Source organism: Eubalaena glacialis, chromosome 17 (genome assembly GCF_028564815.1).
Source record: "Eubalaena glacialis isolate mEubGla1 chromosome 17, mEubGla1.1.hap2.+ XY, whole genome shotgun sequence".
NCBI classification, from domain to species: domain Eukaryota; kingdom Metazoa; phylum Chordata; class Mammalia; order Artiodactyla; family Balaenidae; genus Eubalaena; species Eubalaena glacialis.
The window spans coordinates 74405015-74422738 of record NC_083732.1 but is presented as its reverse complement, the minus strand read 5'-3'; the positions used below and the strand labels follow the sequence as shown (position 1 = coordinate 74422738).

General features: G+C 40.3%; 2 protein-coding genes across 3 annotated transcripts in view; one reads left to right on the top strand and one right to left on the bottom strand.

Moving 5' to 3' along the window:
• The window catches only part of NSMCE2 (NSE2 (MMS21) homolog, SMC5-SMC6 complex SUMO ligase), a 219764-nt gene extending 216792 nt beyond the window's left edge, over positions 1 to 2972 (bottom strand). The window contains exon 1 of the mRNA XM_061171786.1: positions 2856 to 2972. The gene's annotated coding sequence lies outside the window, so the exon portion shown is untranslated. The remainder of the gene's footprint in view (positions 1 to 2855) is intronic.
• Positions 2973 to 3028: 56 nt separating this feature from the next.
• The window catches only part of WASHC5 (WASH complex subunit 5), a 54555-nt gene continuing 39859 nt past the window's right edge, over positions 3029 to 17724 (top strand). Inside the window, exons 1-8 of one of the 2 annotated variants that reach the window (XM_061171835.1) lie at positions 3029 to 3199; positions 8545 to 8855; positions 9648 to 9793; positions 10480 to 10564; positions 11184 to 11284; positions 13340 to 13532; positions 15815 to 15967; positions 17443 to 17556. In XM_061171835.1, coding sequence (XP_061027818.1) covers positions 8670 to 8855; positions 9648 to 9793; positions 10480 to 10564; positions 11184 to 11284; positions 13340 to 13532; positions 15815 to 15967; positions 17443 to 17556 — 978 coding nt within the window. In that variant the 5' untranslated portion in view covers positions 3029 to 3199; positions 8545 to 8669. Of the gene's footprint in view, positions 3200 to 8544; positions 8856 to 9647; positions 9794 to 10479; positions 10565 to 11183; positions 11285 to 13339; positions 13533 to 15814; positions 15968 to 17442; positions 17557 to 17724 lie in introns of those variants that run through there. The other variant, XM_061171836.1, reaches the window with a different exon arrangement.

Below are 17724 nucleotides of genomic sequence, written 5' to 3'. Positions count from 1 at the left end.
CATTATTGTAAGAATAAATTAAATTTTTTAAAATAAATTTATTTATTTATTTATTATTTATTTATTTTTGGCTGCGTTGGGTCTTCATCACTGTGCGCAGGCTTTCCCTAGTTGCGGTGAGTGGGGGCTACTCTTCGTTGTGGTGCGCGGGCTTCTCATTGCGGTGGCTTCTCTTGTTGCGGAGCACGGGCTCTAGAGCACAGGCTCAGTAGTTGTGGCACACGGGCTCAGTAGTTGTGGAGGAGGGGCTTAGTTGCTCCGCGGCATGTGGGATCTTCCCGGACCAGGGCTCGAACCCGCGTCCTCTGCATTGGCAGGCTGATTCTTAATCACTGCGCCACCAGGGAAGTCCCCTAAATTAAATTTTGTAGTTTTCTCAAACTTGTCTGATCTGAAGAATCAGTTGAAATACTTACTAAAAATACAGTTATTAATGGATACTATCTCAGACCTATTGAATCAGTCTCTAGTGGACACCGAGGAAACTATATTTTTATGAAGCACCCCAAATAATTCAAGTATGGAGAACACTGAGGTAACTTTGTCCCCCCCAAATTTATGTTTACCTTAACTCCCAATGTGATGATATATAGAGATGGAGCCTTTGGGAGTTGATTAAGTTTAAGTGAGGGGGGAGCCCTCATGATGGGATTAGTATCATTAGAAGAGGAAGAGACACCAGGGTTTGCTCTCTCTGTCCACCATGTAAAGATACAGTAAGGTGGCTGTCTACGAACCAGGAAGAGAGCCCTCACCAGCATCCAACCATACCAGCACCATGGTCCCCAACTTCCAGTCTCCAAATCTGTGAGAAATAAATTTCTGTTGCTTAAGCCACCAGTCTATGGTATTTTTTTAATAGCAGCCTAAGCTGACTAAGACACAACGTATATAAGGATTAATATAATCCAGGATAAATGGAAAGTGTCTACTGCATGGTAGCCATCCTTATTATATGAATGCAAAATTCACATCACTCCAATGAAACTTTACACTTGCAGAGAGGTGGGGAAAACGTCTGTCTGTTAATTCTGCACTATCAAGAGGAACGATTCAGATTGAGAAGCAAAGAGAATGGCTGGAGGCAAAAGATGGACTAAACGCACTTCTCCCTATTTCTCCCACTAAGTACAGCTAAGTACATAATTCACAGGACAGCCCCCCACAGCAAAGAATTATTTGGCACCAAATGTCAACAGTGCAGTGGTTGAGAAACACTGGTTTAAACTAACCCCCTTTGGAGCCTTCCCCAGGGAACTGTGACTGTTTTGTTCTCTGTACCTACGGTCTCAAAGAAAGTTTAAAACAAGGTTATGCACTTCCTGAGCTTTTCCCTAGCATGTTATGTTGCCTTCCCTAACAGGCCTTGTCTTTGTCTGTTGGTGCCGCTGTAACAAAATACCAGACACAATAACATATAAACAACAGAAACATTTCTCACAGTTCTGGAGGTTGGGAAGTCCAAGGTCAAGGCACCAGCATAGTCGCATTCTGGTGAAGGCCCTCTTCCGGTGATCCATGGCCAGGGCCTTCTAGTTCTGTGTCTTCACATGGTAGAAGGGGCAAGGGAGCTCTCTGGAGCCTCTTTTATAAAGGTATTAAGCCTACTAGGAGGGCTCCATCCTCGTGACCTAAGCTCTTCCCAAAGGCTCTACCTCTTAATACCATCACACTGGCTTTAGGAATTCAACATATGAATTGGGGGGTGGGGGTAGGAGGAGGACACAAACATTCAGACCAGAGCAGGTCTGTAAGATTCTCTGTAGGTGAGGCCAATTATTAGCTAATGTAAAAATAAAAATACTCCTCTCATCCTTCTGTACAACAAGTGGTAAGCATAGAGCAAATAATTTAGATACTGTGCTGACCTCCTTTAAATCCACAGGGCCCTATACAAGTTCAGCCATAGCTGTATCTTCTTTTTCAATACGCAAGGTTACATCTTTATGAAGCCCTCTCAGTTGCTTGTTCTCTCCTTCATGCTACCACTATCCCCCTCTTTCTCTCTCTCCCTCTCCCCCCCCCTCGTTCTATTTTAAAAACCATCATAACTACTTGCTCCCATATCTGCCACTCTTTCACCCTGGGAGCAACTTAAACTAGAATTCTGACAGATTCCACATAACATAAGACAGCTCCTCACACGAAATAGGTGACCAATAAAGATTTGGGAAGGTTACATCAATAACAGAAACCACCATTTCTAGGTTCCCTATAGCACGCCATAAACTGGTGCCCCTACACTTCGTTCTCATTATCCTTAATCCTCACAACCATTTCTAGGAGAGAAAAGGAAACTGGCGCCCAGAGAGTTTATTTAAACGATCTGCCCAAGGCCCTGCTTTGAAAGCCGGCTCAAACCAGATTTATTTAGATCAAGAATTCGTGATCTCACACTACTATATATAAAACAGACAAAACAAGGTCCTACTGTATAGCACGGGAAACTATATTCAATATCTTAATAACCTATAAAGGAAAAGAATCTGAAAAGGAATATATATATACACATTTACCTGAATCACTCTCTCTCTCTATATATAATTATACATATATATTTACCTGAATCACTTTGCTGTACACCTGAAATTAACACATTGTAAATCAACTGTATTTCAATAAAAAATAAAAAAAGAATTCGTGATCTTTGCCCCACACACACAGAGCCCAAGGATGGAGAGATGGCGTCTTGGAGAGGGAGGTAAACCGCCCCAGCCTCATTGCTGTGGCGTGAAAAGAACCAGGACCATAACACAGGTCCACAGACCGTAGCTCGGGGCACCGGCGGAGAGCCCGAGAGGGAGGCAACACCCCCCCATCACCCTCCCCATCGCCACGTCCCGCTCTTGCCTTACCTGGCTGCCCGATGTAGCTCTGTCTGGCTGCGCCCGGACTTCCCACACCAGGACCCCCAACTACTTCCTTAACTCACTAACCCTGTCGCTGAAACGGCGAGCGCGGGCTCAGGCGTCATCAGTCGTCGCCGGCGAATGGTCACGTGACGCCCCGCCCCGCTCGCCGCCCCTTTGTCATGTGACGGCCGAGGGAGTTCGGGGCGGAAGCCGGGGTCCGGCCGGCTCTGGATAAGGGCTGGGGTAGAAGAGGACCCCTGCGGAGACGGAGGGGTGGGGGCCGGGGTGCTGACTCCGCGCGCGACCGCCGGCCCTGCGCGTGCGCCCTGGCGCGGCCCGGGTGACAGGTGAGTAGGGGCGGTGTGCGCGCGCCCCCTCCTTCACGTCCCCCGTCCCCTCCCCCGCCCCGGGGCTGGGCCGCGCTGGCCGTGGTGGGCGCTTCTGCGGCATGGGGTGGGGTCTGGATGGGGGAGCCTGGCGTGGAGGATTGAGGGTTTTCCTGCAGCTGCTGCTGCAGTCCAGGCTCTACATCTCCACTCAGGTGGAAACAATTTTCCACGCCTCTTTGGCGCTTTAGGAAGTGATGTTCAGCTGCTTAGTCCGCATCTGATCCTTCCAAGTTTCCGGGAGCAATGCTCTGTGGACGTCGTGATTTCTCCATTTGCTCTCCAGAAACCTGAGTGGTTGGTGGAAGCTTTTACGGTTTGACGGACCCGGGTTTGAATTCCAGTTCTACCACGGGCTGTGAGTTTGGGCAAGTCATTGCTCCTCTCTGCACCTTAATTCCCTCACCTATGACATGCCAAAGTCCTTTGGATTTCAAAAAATAGTTTCGAGGGTCCTAATTTGTCTGTGGTCGTACAGCTAAAAAACAAAAAAACACAGAGCCGGTAATGGAACCGGGTCTCCTGATTGATTCCAAGTGCGTGGAGCTTCCTCCAGCCTAGGTGATGGCTGGGAGAAGGGGGAGGGAGAGGCTTTACTGCCTTTGCCCACAACAAGGAACACCTTCCGGTTTTTCTTCTTTCTTTTTCGGGATTCTCAGGCTAGAGTGATTAGGCTCATTTTAGAACTTTTCTGGAAGAGATATGCCGGTCACTTTTGATCAACAACCGCTGTAGTTTGTTCCTGATAACGGATTGGTGGAGACCAGTGCTTCCTTCTTTATGGAACTGAGGTTTTATAAAAGGATTAAAATAGATCAGTCTTCTTTTGTCCTCTGAGTGGGATAAAGAGTGGTTCTTCCCAGGGCAATTTAATTTTCAGAATTCAGTTCTGTACTCATTGGGTAATTGGTATGATGTTGCCATGCTTTATTCTTGAAAGCATGTTGTCTTTTGTCTAGGATTACTTTCCAAACTAAAAATCATAATTCCGTACCAAATTCTTGAAAATGAAGTTACAACCACTTTTCTGGGTGCCTTGTAAAAACAAAATTAGGAAATTGAGTGGGATCTCTGGTTTCATTTCATGTCAAATAGTAAGAGAGGCTATACTGAGAAAGCTGGTCTTTATGAGTTGTCTTCATCCCTAGCACCAGGAGAACCTCTAAAAGGAAGATTTGTTGAGGGCGGGGGAGAGATGAACTGGGAGATTAGGATTGACATATATACACTAATATGTGTAACATAGATAACTAATGAGAACCTGCTGTATAGTACAGGGAACTCTACTCAGTGCTCTGTGGTGACCTAAATGGGAAGGAAATCCAAAAAAGAGGGAATAGGGGATATATGTATACATATAACTGAGTCACTTCTCTGAACAGCAGAAACTAACACAGCATTGTAAAGCAACTATACCCCAATTAAAAAAAAAAAAAAAAGGAAGATTTAATATAGCTTCTTCTACCATGTTTATTTGCATCTCATTCTAGAGTGATTTTTTTTTTTTTGATCTCAACTAAGTCTTAACATCTTCTATAAAGCCACCTACCTCTGAGTTCACTGCAACATGATAAGGCATCTTTAATTATGTTTCTTAGATTCTGTTCTTTAGGACTTTTTTCAGCCAACAATGAGGCTATTTACCAAAGACTTTAGCCAAATAATATTTTGAAAGTTGCCTACAGTGTAACTCTTAGGTAAAAAAGATTAAAATAAGACTTGGACACACAAGAATTTTGACTTAAGTCATTATCCCAGGCCTAAGCCTCCCTGACCATGTGCGCGCAGGCGCCGAGTATATCTGTCTGTCTGTTTGTTGGGAAAGAAGGCAGGTCATGTTGCCTTGCTTTAAGCTGTTTTCTCTTTGGCCACATTGTCTGTCCTATCTTGGTATCCAAATGGTAGCAGTTAGACCTGTTCATCATAGCCTGCCCTCCTCTGAATTGAGTCTAAAGTTTCATCCTGCTGAGACCTGGGTTAGTTTAGTGGTCTTCAGAGGACTTCAGGTGACTTTTGTTCTCATTTTCCTTTATTTTCTCACTTGTCTTATTTTCCAAGGCAGGCCGTTTCAGTGGGAAAAATGGAATGAAATTATCTGAAATTCAGCCTGTTAGAGATCAACGTGGCTTAACAAGCAAGCATCACAGAGAAAACTGAACAGACTTGTTACTAATTTATGCCTTAATGTGTATTATACACAACCCTCATGAGAGAGAGTTCTGGACAACTGTAGTGGCTTCTCAGTACTCTCTGCTATGGGACCCAACTCCACCTCCCCTACCTCTGCTTCTGTCCCTTAGTACTTACTTGTAACCCCTTCCTGGAATGCCCTTCTCTTAGCTCACTATCGGTAAACTAACAAATTACCCTCAAACCTAGTGGCTATAAAACAATAAGCATTTATTGTCTTATTAACGTTTGTGGTCAGGAATCAGCTATGTGGCTTAGCTGGGTGCCTTTGGCTCAGAGGCTCTTGGGAGGTTGCTGTGCTGTGAACACAAACTGGGGTTGGGGGGATCCATTTTCCAGCTCACTCAAGTGGTGGTTGGCAGACTTCTCCATCGTCCCAAGGGCTCCTCACAGGGCTGTCTCACAACCTGACAACTTGCTTCTCCGAAGACACACATGCTGGAAAGGGCTCCCAAGCCAGAAGTCAAAGTCTTTTTTGCAATCTCATTTCAGAAATGGTATCTTTCACATCTACCGTATTCCCTTCTTTAGATGGGAGACAGTAAGTCGCACTCAGGGAATGAATAGGAAGGTGGAGGTCATTGGGGACCATCTTAGAGGCTATAGATACCCTTACTGCTTGGTCCCTCACTTGCTTCTGGTCTCTGTTCAAATATCATCTTACCAGAGAGGCTTTTACAAACTCCTGTATGTAAAATAACACACGCTCCATCCCTTTGTCATGCTTTTCTTTACAGCGTTATCAAAGCCTGATATGTGATATGTTTATTTGTTTATCTCTTTCCCACTCCCGATAGTATGTAGGCTTCATGAGAGCAAGAACTTAGTTATGTTCACTACGGTAGCCTCAGGTCCTAAAACAGTGCTTGGCACATAGTAGGCACTGGGTAGATATTTGCTGAATAAGTGAATCTGTATCATTGGAAATGCTTTCACCTGTATATAATCCAGAACCCAATTAACATTAGGTAAACCATAAAAGCAGTCCATTTAACAAGGATTACAGAGGTAGGTAGTGCCACAGTTGAATCAAGGAATCAGTAACATCAATAAGAATTTAGATTCCTTCCGCACCACAGTCTGCAGGTTCTTGGCGTTTTTTCTCTTAGACCTGTTGCCGCATGGTCTCAAGGTGGCTACTGCAGCTTCAGGCATCGAATATTCATTGGACCATACTCAAAGGCAAGAAGAAGGGGGATAGCCAGAGCAACAAGAGAAATTTCTCTTGATGTGCCTCTCTCCTTGTAGCTGGAGAAAAAAAAATATTTCCTAAAAGTTCTACCATAGACTTCTATCTCATCTGTCAAAAGTGAGTCACATGTCTAACCTGGCTTCAAGGGAGGGAAAGCGAGGATCTGACTGTTTTGTTCTCTAGAATAAGAAAGGAGAAGGTGAGTGGGAAGTACTGTTGAGGAGCCAACAGTTACTGCCACAACATCCCAGTAAATTAAGACATTTCTAAATTTTGAATCAATGATAGAAACTTCCAAAAGGAAAAAAGAAACCCTTAAGGGTTATACAAAGCTTCCAGGTAATAGATAACTACAGTAGGTAGCTCATCATGTGGGTGAACTTTAAAAATGTGTGACAGGCATTGAGGAATGTTTTGCTGTGGCTACAGAGGAAGTCAAAAGTCTTTCCACATTCTGGTTTCATGTACAATGAGGGCTTCATTATTTGAGTCTCTGAACTTAGACCATGTATGAAAATAAAAGTTGGCATTGATGTAAACATCTTAATAAACTGACCACTTGTAACATTAGTCCTCATTCAGATATCCTTGTCCAAAACTGTCTATTTGGTCAGTAAATTCTTACTTTTCTTACTTTTTGGTCAGTCTTCCTTTTTTTTTTTGGCCAGGCCATGCAGCACGTGGGGCTCTTAGTTCCCCAAGCAGGGATCGAACCTGTGCCCCCTGCCCTGGGAGCACGGAGTCTTAACCACGGGACTGCCAGGGAAGTCCCTTGGTCAGTTTTCTTAATTGTTGACATCATGTTGATAGAGCAGGATCCCAATGCCAAGTGAAAGTGCAAATGTTGGGAAGTCACAGGCCTTTGTGATGTTGAAAAATAATTCAGGCTTCCATGAATTTCACAAATGATGACCTAGCTAAATTAACAATTAGAGGAGAGAAGTGCAACAAAGATGATGACACAATTAACACTTCAAAAGATAATAAGGTGAAAAAGAATTGGGAGAGCCCTTTGGAAAAATGAATGATGCCTTGGAAATTTTTTGCAAAAATTACCCATTTAAAGATCATACTATGAAAGACAACTGTGGAGTACAAAACACTGTATTATCAAAATCACGATTTGATGAAGTCAGCTTTTGACTCTTTCTTGGTTTGTCCATTGAGTACAGAGTTTCTGCAGTTTTACTCTCAATTTTGTTAAGCATAAAACTTACTGTCAGATGTTTTGATGGTATCATTTGAAGATACATTCCTAATCAGAACTTCTCCACTGCTTAGTATGAAATAGTTGTCCTTACTTTTAGAGTCACCCTGTCACATTTCTCAGGCATATATTAGTCTCAATAACAGGACCTCCCATACTTGACATATGAAAAAAACTTTTTTTTCTTTTTTTTTTGGCTGTGCCACGCAGCTTGTGGGATCTAGTTTCCCAACCAGGGATTGAACCCAGGCCCTCAGCAGTAAGAGCATGGAGTCCTAACCACTGGACTGCCAGCGAATTCCCTGAAAAAAACATTTTTAAAGGTTGTTCCCTCATCTAATTCTAGTAGATTTTAGGACATAGTTATCTTTTCCCAAAGGTAAAAGAAGTGGTACAATTCCTATAAGGAAAATTTAATAATCTGTTCCCAATTTAGGGCACCTTGGAACCTTCTCCCAAGCTCAGGGATCAGCTACATCAAGTCTTTTCTCATGGAGAGAAGTGAATAAAGCGTTGAGAAAGAGGCCAAAAGTAGCAATTTAGCAAAGTCCCTCTACAAGGAAAACATGAAGGGTGGAAAATAAATGCCTCCCTCCATATCAGAACTCATGTGTTATAATTTTTTTTCAGTGAGTTTGGAAGAAAAATATTGTGTGTGTGTTTCACACGGTTCCTTAAAAAATGGAGATTTTCATACTTTTTTTTTTTTGGATACAGGTCCTTTAATGGAGCGGCCAGTGTTTCTGCAGACCTGGTTTCATCTGATGATTTACAGACCCCAGCTCTGAAGCCAGTTACACATTTCCCTGTGGCCAGGCACAGAGTAGTTGATTATCCTCACAATGTTGGACTTTTTGGCTGAGAATAACCTCTGTGGCCAAGCAATCCTAAGGATTGTTTCCTGTGGCAATGCCATCATTGCTGAACTTCTGAGGCTCTCTGAGTTTATTCCTGCTGTATTCAGGTTAAAAGACCGAGCTGATCAACAGAAATATGGAGATATCATATTTGATTTCAGCTATTTTAAGGTAATCTTCCTCAACAGCTTTTCTTACCAGTCTTTTCTACAAAAGCATGCTTTCTTTGGAAACCAGGAGACTCTGAGAGATTAAGTAATTATGGAGGAGGAGTTAAAAAGAAAAGTTTTTCAACCAAATTTAGTATCAGCTAACTTTAAAATAATTTAAACATACTGTGTGGAAACCCTAACACAATATAATCAAATTTTAAAAAGATAACTTTGGTATAATGTATTTCACATTGAAGTACCCCACACTTAAAAGCATGTCAATTGTGGTTGCAATTCAAGTCCATTTCTTTCAAAGGGATTTTATATCTATGCTTCTGATATCTTCATTACTTTCTGTTCCTCTGCTTTCAATTTTTGATATCCCTTTTGAGGCATAGGAACACATTTTTTTTTTTTTGGGATGCATTAACTTTTATTGGTATAAGTACAGAATATAATAAAAAATTTATACAATTTCCTGTGTTCAAATATTTCAAAAATAAACAGTTTTCTTTAAGTCCAGAATAACTTGTAAGCCTCAGACCATTGGTAGATTCCATTTAAACCATGCCCCAAGAGTATGAAATTTGCAGGTAGATTTAGCTATAAAATGGGAATATGATTTCATATAAGCTGCTGAAAATTATACTTCAATTTCCCCTTTCCCAAAATCCACTATGCTAATAACCTGCTGAAGTTCAAAACTATGAGGAACAAATTTTTAAAAGACTATTTTGAAATTGTTACCAATAATTCTATTGGTTGGTGACTCTTTTCCTGATGTTTCACATAAATGTGTTTTTCTTCTTAGGGTCCAGAATTATGGGAAAGCAAACTGGAAGCTAAGCCAGAGCTACAGGATTTAGATGAAGAGTTTCGGGAAAACAACACAGAAATTGTGACCAGATTTTATTTAGCATTTCAAAGTGTGCATAAATATATTGTAGACTTAAACAGGTATTGACTAAGTTAGTCATAGCTTATTTTGATAGTAAATAGTGGAGAGGGAGAAGGGATGGACTAAAACGTGTGTATCTTTCTGAGTTACTAAGAAATTTACTAGCTTATACCGTGGATAATTGTCTTTTCCTTCCTGTGGCACTAGTCATCTTAAGTATTTTAGAGTTTTAATATAATTTCCTGCTCTTGTTAAGTATTATAATCATCTTGCTTTGTACCAAGTCAGTTGGCTTTCAATCTTGATCCTAATTTAGTTTTTTATATATGAGAAGTGAAAAAAAAAAAAAGGAACTTATTTTTGTAGCGTTGGTAACCATAGCCTTCCTCTTATCCCTGACCAGACAATATTGTCTTCCTTCTAGCCCTTAAGAATTCATTACTCATTAGCTTTTAAACTAACTAGTCCATGTTTTTATGCCATTATTCCCAAGATATCTGTAATTCGTAAATCAGGACTATGGAATATTCCTTTTACTTGGAGTGGCCATAAATAATCTGTGGCCCTGATCACTATGAGTTCCTGCTCACAAATCTATTCCTAAGAGCATGAATGGCCACAAACTATTTGAAGGCCAGAATGCCTGGTATCTTGCCTAATCTTTTAAAAATCTTTACTGTCCTTCTTCAAAGATATTAGCATTTTTATTATCAATGAATAACTTGCTCTGGGGTTTCATTTCTAGATATCTAGATGATCTCAATGAAGGTGTTTATATTCAGCAAACCTTAGAAACGGTGCTTCTCAATGAAGATGGAAAACAACTTCTAGTAAGTAGTAGTGACCATTTAAAATTTAAAAATCAAGAATGTCAAACTTAGCGTTACTTTTTTTCCTGTAAGTCACAAATACATACAGTGTATCCTTCTTTAAGGAGAAGCAAAATAAACTGATAATTATCTTCTAACTGGCAGGTCTTTGTCTGAATTTAGAACATAGTAGACTTTGAGCAGAGCTACAAGTGAATAAAGATTATGTGCAGGTTATGAGCTTCCTCAGTGTAACAATCCTATCTTCTTTATCTTTTGCATCCCAGACATCTAGCCTGGTACCTAGTACATCATGATCACTTAAGAAATGTTTGTTAAATAAGTGAATGACTTATTATGTATTCATAATATTGGGATTCCATTTTGGTATCCCAAGCAAAATATGAAAAATAGACCAACTGAAAGGTAGTCATTGTAAATTAAACTTTATTTTGCATAAACTTTTCAAAGCTCATTCTGTACAGAAGGTGAGAACCCTTTGGGGGGAACCTGCATTCTCCTTGTAATATAAAGTTTTTAGGAGGAACCAGAGCGGAGTTCTTCTTTTACACATTATCAGCTTCACTCCATAAGCATGTGTACTCCTGTGAACTTGGCTGTTGTCTTTTTCTCATCATAGTGTGAAGCACTGTACTTATATGGAGTTATGCTCCTGGTCATCGACCAAAAGATTGAAGGAGAAATCAGAGAGAGAATGCTCGTTTCTTACTATCGATACAGGTATGCCTGGGCTAAGACTACACCCTCCAAAAGCACTGCCATTGGTAAAGTACAGTGTAGGTTTCCATCCTCCTTTTATTGTGAACAGCAGCAATATGATCTAGAATGCAAAAGTGTAAGATTCTTATCACTTCTAAGGATAATACATAATGTAGAAATGTAACAATCTTGTGTTTTATATCATCATCATTATAATAGATTATATGTCATATAATCTAGTATATATAGAGTAATTTATTATAGATTATTAGAGATATATAGCTTATCATGTCCATCATGATACCTCAGTTTTTTTTAAAAGGAATGTGAATTTTCCTTACCTGAAAGATAAATTTGGGAATTTTGGAAGTCTAATGAATTTTGTTTTTAAGTTTTCAAATACTACTCCTTGGCAGATGTAAGGAAATGAATGAGTTTTCTGTTATCATTTTCAAGTTGATACATTTTGAAAAGTTATCATTCAGGGCCAGGTTGAAAGTGAATTCTTACCCATGTATATGTAGAACCAAAAACAGAACAAACAGTAACACACATCCCAACCATGTGTTACATGTGTCTTTACAGAGCTATGACTTCAAGAAGCAGGGTCTTAAAAAACAGGACCCACCTTAACCAACTGTGATTTCAGTCCCTAACGTACAGTTTTCAATTTGTTAAATAAATGAGTCAGAATCTGGATACAAGGTCAATGTCAGAAATAGTCAAGATTCGGGGAAGAAACAGTCAATAAGCAGGAGTCAGGAACTTGGGCTAAAGATGTGCAGGCTAGAATTAGCATTTTCAAACTTACAAATTAGGACAAAATAAATAGGGCAAAGAGGCAGATCCTCAACAGAGAGGGATTGTTTGGGGATGTTGTATTTTCAGCCACACTTGGTACTGCTGCCTTCTCAGCAGTAAATTAGGCTGCTCAGCCAGCCTGTTCCTTTAGCTTTATCAGGATGTGAGGAGAGTATCCACCAGCATGCGTAATTCATTCACGTCAGTTTGACCATGAGCTGTTTTACCATCCATGTTTTTTAAAATGGGCTATGAATGGTCTTGCCTCTATTTCTGAAAGTACCTGGAAAAACAAAAACAGTAAACAACATGAAGAAGAAGAAAAAAATTTGCTAATCAAGCCCAGCTTTGACAATCCGGCTTTGTCCCTTAGGGTATAATGGCTAATTCATTAGAATGGGAGGATCCACTACTGAAGAGACACTGAACAATTACAAGTCAGAGCAGTAGTAAAGGAGATTCTTACATCAGATAGGAGGTCATCTTCGAGTCTAAGATTGAGTCTCTTTGGGGGATTACTACTTCAAGCCACCAGAAAAATCACAGATGTTCTGCTTAAATCTCTGTAGAAGGTACATCTTGCCAAGAAAAACCAGTTAGTATATCCCACTTGAAATTGATAGAATTTTTTTTTAAATTATTGTTTAAATTTATGGAAATTGGTGCAGGTTCACATTCTTTATCCACAATTTTGAAATCCAAAGAACTCTGGCGAAAATATATGAACATACACACATGCACAACATGCATACAGAGTAACTACGTTGGCAGCAAAACCTGACCTAACTTGAAATCTTTTGGAGTCAACACCTGACTGGAGCAGACATGAGGCTATAGACAGTCTTTATTTATCTCACTTGTGTGAATGTTCATAAATTTTACTGTAGAAATATTAATATATCTTGATCATGGAATGCCATCTAAGACCCTGCTGGAGTATTATATCGTACATGATATATGTATCATATTACTTTCTTATATTTGAAAAATGCTGTATTCTGAAACAAATCCAGCCCCAAGGATTTTGGGAAATGGATGGTGGACCTTCACATAAAACTGTACCTACGTACAGGAACCCATCTTATCAGTTTGGTATATTACAACAGGCTTTTTGAAAATATAATTTTGAATTTTAGGGATATGAATTGACCTACAGTCATATCTAAAATTATATAAAGTCAAGTTATACTGAAATTCTTCTGCTTTGCTGGACTTTGCATTTCTCATATATGCGGTTTGTTTGGCCCTTTATTTCCCATTGTGAACATGGCTCAGTGCTGCTCGATCTTCTGCTGATTCGAATATGGATGATATTTGTAAGCTGCTTCGAAGTACAGGTTATTCCAGCCAACCAGGAGCCAAAAGACCACCCAGCTATCCTGAGAGTTACTTCCAGAGGGTGCCTATCAACGAGACCTTCATCAGCATGGTCATCGGTCGGCTAAGATCTGATGATATTTACAACCAGGTGGGGATTAAGTCTATTATTAAATCTATCTTAATAGTTTAAAAGACTGATTTCGCCTTCCTCCTCAATTGCTCCTTTCTTTTCTCCTTCCTCGAAAGAGTAAAAGCAGCTAGAAACGATTTAAAACTGTCTGAGTTGTGCCTTGGAATTGTTAAGGAAAGAGGGATATTAATTAGGGCAGAATTAGAGATTTCAAGGAGGAGATGAGATTTGAGCTATATTTGGAAAGAAGATGCATTCTTTTAGGCATTCAGTTGAGAAATGATTGCTGAGTGTGCAGTCTGTGGCTGTCTGTGTGCTCGCCGCTGGGGATCCATTGCTGAAGAAGGCAGGCCCTGGTCCCTACTCATAATGAGCTTGTAGCTGAAGAAAGAAGACAGACAAAAGAATTCCAGTAAAGCAAGATGGGTGTTATCTTAGGGGAAGCGCAGAGTGTCTTGAAGCATGTGACAGGGGCAGCAAGATTGCAACAGGTGACAAAGTGGATGTCTGGGCAGCCCAGGCAAATGAGGCAGCGTGAGCAGGGTTGGGAAGGCTCACTTTCCTCTCCAGTATGCGTATCATTCACTCACTCAAAATGATACCAGAGAAAGTTACCATTTGACTTCATTTTCCTAAAGAAAACATAGTTTTATGTATTATATATATATTTTCTTACTAGAAGAGAGTAAAGAGTTGGACCTACGATAACTGGATATCATTTATTACAGAGCACACCTGTTCTATACAGTTCTTAGGTAGCCTGCTAGTTTTTTGTATGAACATGTTAAGTGTAAATAAAGAGTTTTTGGTTGTTATTTGTTTTGTTTGGTTTTTTAAGACAACTCAAAATGAGGAGCTACCTGCAGATACCAGGTCTCCATAATATTTGTTGCCATTTATTGAGAATTCAACATGAACCAGAATCATAGGAGGTTTTTTTCGAATACTGTTTTCTCTATTTTTCACAATAATCTTTCAAGAGAGACAGCACTAGCCTCATGTTGCTGTTGAGAAAATGAAGGCTTAGAGAGCTTACATAATTTTCACAACATCACATAAGTAGGCAGCAGAACCATAATTTGAATGCAGGCCTGTGAATGACTTCAAAGCCCACGCTGTTTCTTTACTGCCTCTCGTTAACCCTTCTATTAACCCTTCTGCCTCTTAGGCGGTCCATTTTGTCCATGTCTCAAGGCAATGTGTTTCAGTTTTCTCCTTGCCCCGTGACCTCTATTAGCACAGGGGTTGAGCTGTGGTTGTGCTGTGTGTCCACCCCCTCTCTGCCCTCCACCTCGCCTGTCCCTAGCTGATTGGACCAGGGCCAGTCACTTGGCCCAAGATGGATCAGATTCCCTGTCACCAGGTAATTTGGAATTGGGCCTGAGAAACAATTTCTGGACAGGGGTTTACCCACAACATGCAAGACTTGGAGTTTGGGCAGCCTCATTCTGCCATGTGATGGAGAACAGTCTGGAGAGAGAGAAAAGTTGAGCAAACACATCCAGGGGAGAAACAGTGAAGGCTTTCTGGTTCGAAGCTCCAGGCCCTTCCCAAGACCTGAGCACATTCCTGCCTGTGGGCTCCATGAGACATTGCTGTGTCTGTCCTTGTAATAATTTCCTCCCTCTCTGCTCATGGTCCTCAAGGCGCCATGTACTATGTGGAGCCAGAGATTCCTAATACATGAGGCAATGGAGCCCTGGGACTCAGCAGCATACGAAAGACAGAGAGAAGCAGAGCACAAAGCAAGCAGACTGAGAAGAGAGAGTGGTGTCTGGGAAACCAGAGGAGGAGAGAATTTCATTCCTCAGAGAATATAAGTGAGAGTGCTAAAAAGAGTCCATTGAACTAGCTGACTGTGAGGTTATGAGTGGCCTCAGGGAGTTCCATTGAGGCGACGGTGGAGATCAAATGTCAGTGAGTTGAAGAATAAACAGGAAGTGAGAGCACCAGTGAGTGTGGAATCTGTCAGTTCTAAGAGCTTGTCTGTGATGGGAGAGACACAGAAATGGACAACTAGTGGGAGACGCAGGGTTGAATTTTTTTTCTTTTTTTAGGGAAAAGAGTTAGAATTGCAGCAGAGTCAAGGATAGTCAAGAGAATGTCATGTGGCTAAAGATAAGAAAGAAGGTCCTGGTTCCCAATGCCATAATCTGAGAATTGTTTCCAGTGCCCGGGATCCTCAAAGGAGACGGACTTTTGAGAGGCTGATGTGTCCTAGAACTAGGTCATTTATTTGGCACATGTAAGTTCAGCTGTTGCTAACATCTGCCTCTCCTGGTCTGGTCTCTGTCTTGCAGGTCTCAGCGTATCCATTGCCAGAACATCGGAGCACAGCTCTGGCAAATCAGGCCGCCATGTTGTATGTAATTCTCTACTTTGAGCCTTCCATTCTTCATACCCATCAAGCAAAAATGAGAGAGATAGTGGATAAATACTTTCCAGATAATTGGGCAAGTATTGCTATTAGTCTTTTTTTTTCTCTATGATAAACTTGCTGGAGAACTGATTTTTCCATTCTTTTGGCCTGTAATCCAAAGGTCATAATGTTGAAATAATGAAACATAAACTCACTTAAGTAAAATTACTTTAAGCCTGTTGAGTATTTCATAAATCAGGAAGGAATAAATCAGTCAGTAAAATTTCCTGAAGTTCCCATTTGTGTTTTTTTTTTCTTTTTCTTTAAATGGATAGTCTCAAGGTAAAACCTCGTGTTAAAATGTATCTCGCTTTAGCTACTGAGATTGCAACGAAGTTACATAAGCATTTCTTTATTCTTTTCTATTTTATGAATCTAAGCTAGCAGAATTTATCTAATTTGTCACTTTGTGAATAGGAATTGCATATTTATAGTAAGTTTTATCTATAAGCTAATGTTGACGGGGCCAAGGTTTACATTACTGCAAGGATGTGCTTGTAACTTTTTAAACATTGTTTCACTTAAAAATATTAATTCTTAAAGGTTTAAAACTGACATTGTACTTAATATGTATGAAATGTTTTCTTTGCACATAGAGGTTTTAACAAAGTACAGTGAATTGGATCACATTCTCAGGGAGCAGATTTTATTTCACTTCTTACCAGCTATTATGAGGGACCTGAATGAGGAGCTTTACTGGTGAGAAGAGCAGCCTACAATTAGGAGGTGATGCTTCCTATCCACAGATGAATCATACCCATGTGCTGGGAGTTGAGTAGCCAAGAGGAAAGTTCTGAGAGTCTGGCTTCATTTGCCTAAGCTTAGCAAAGAGGTTCTGTCCATAATGCTGTACTCAGAAACACGTTTAGTATTAAGGAAGGTCAAAGTCCAATTACATGATACTTACAAGATACATTCCTGAAAAAGCACCCTGGCACACTGAAAATAAAGGAATTTAAAAAAATAAATAAATGATATGCCAGACAAATGCCAACCAATAAAAAGCTAGTGAGAAAATATTAGACCACAAAGAGTTTTAAAGGAAAATATTAATAGGGATAAAGAGGGATTGCATATAATTTTAAAAAGAATAAATGTGAAACACAATGCTACTCTGCTCACAAAAATTTGGGGGACAAGTTTAGTTTGATTTTAAGAGTATAAAGGTGAGATGAAAATGTTTGGGAAAACCAGTACTCTAGTCAAAGTGTCTACTTTTCTTTCCCCTTTCATTTTTCTTCATCTAGGAATCTTACACACACACAAAACAAGGAAAACCTTGTTTTAGTTATCTTCCCATGAATAGCAACATTTAGTAGTCACTCTTTTTCCCAAGTGCTCATAAGGAAAACACTTCCCTGTATATTTGGAAAATCTTGGTTTTTCACTGGAGTGGCATTTAAACTTGAAGGAGTGGGTGATGTCTTCTATAACTTTGTATTTTCCCAGCCCCTTGCCTTGAAGCGAGTAGATATTTAACAAATACTGAACGATTGTCTCCTCTTTCAGGTAATTAGTATTTACATGGGGATCACAGTTAATCTAGCAGATGCTTGGGAACCCTACAAAGCTGCAAAAACTGCTTTAAACAATACCCTGGACCTTTCAAACGTCAGAGAACAGGTAGGTTCTGGCTAATCGGGAGGATTCTCAAACAACTGCACACCTGCTTTAATGGCGTAGGAAATGAGCTAAGTAGATTTCCTAAGTGATTTGGAAGATGCCCACATAGACATTTTAGTGCAATGATTAATGAAAGGTGAATTTTGCACATTGGAATAAGAGAGGTAA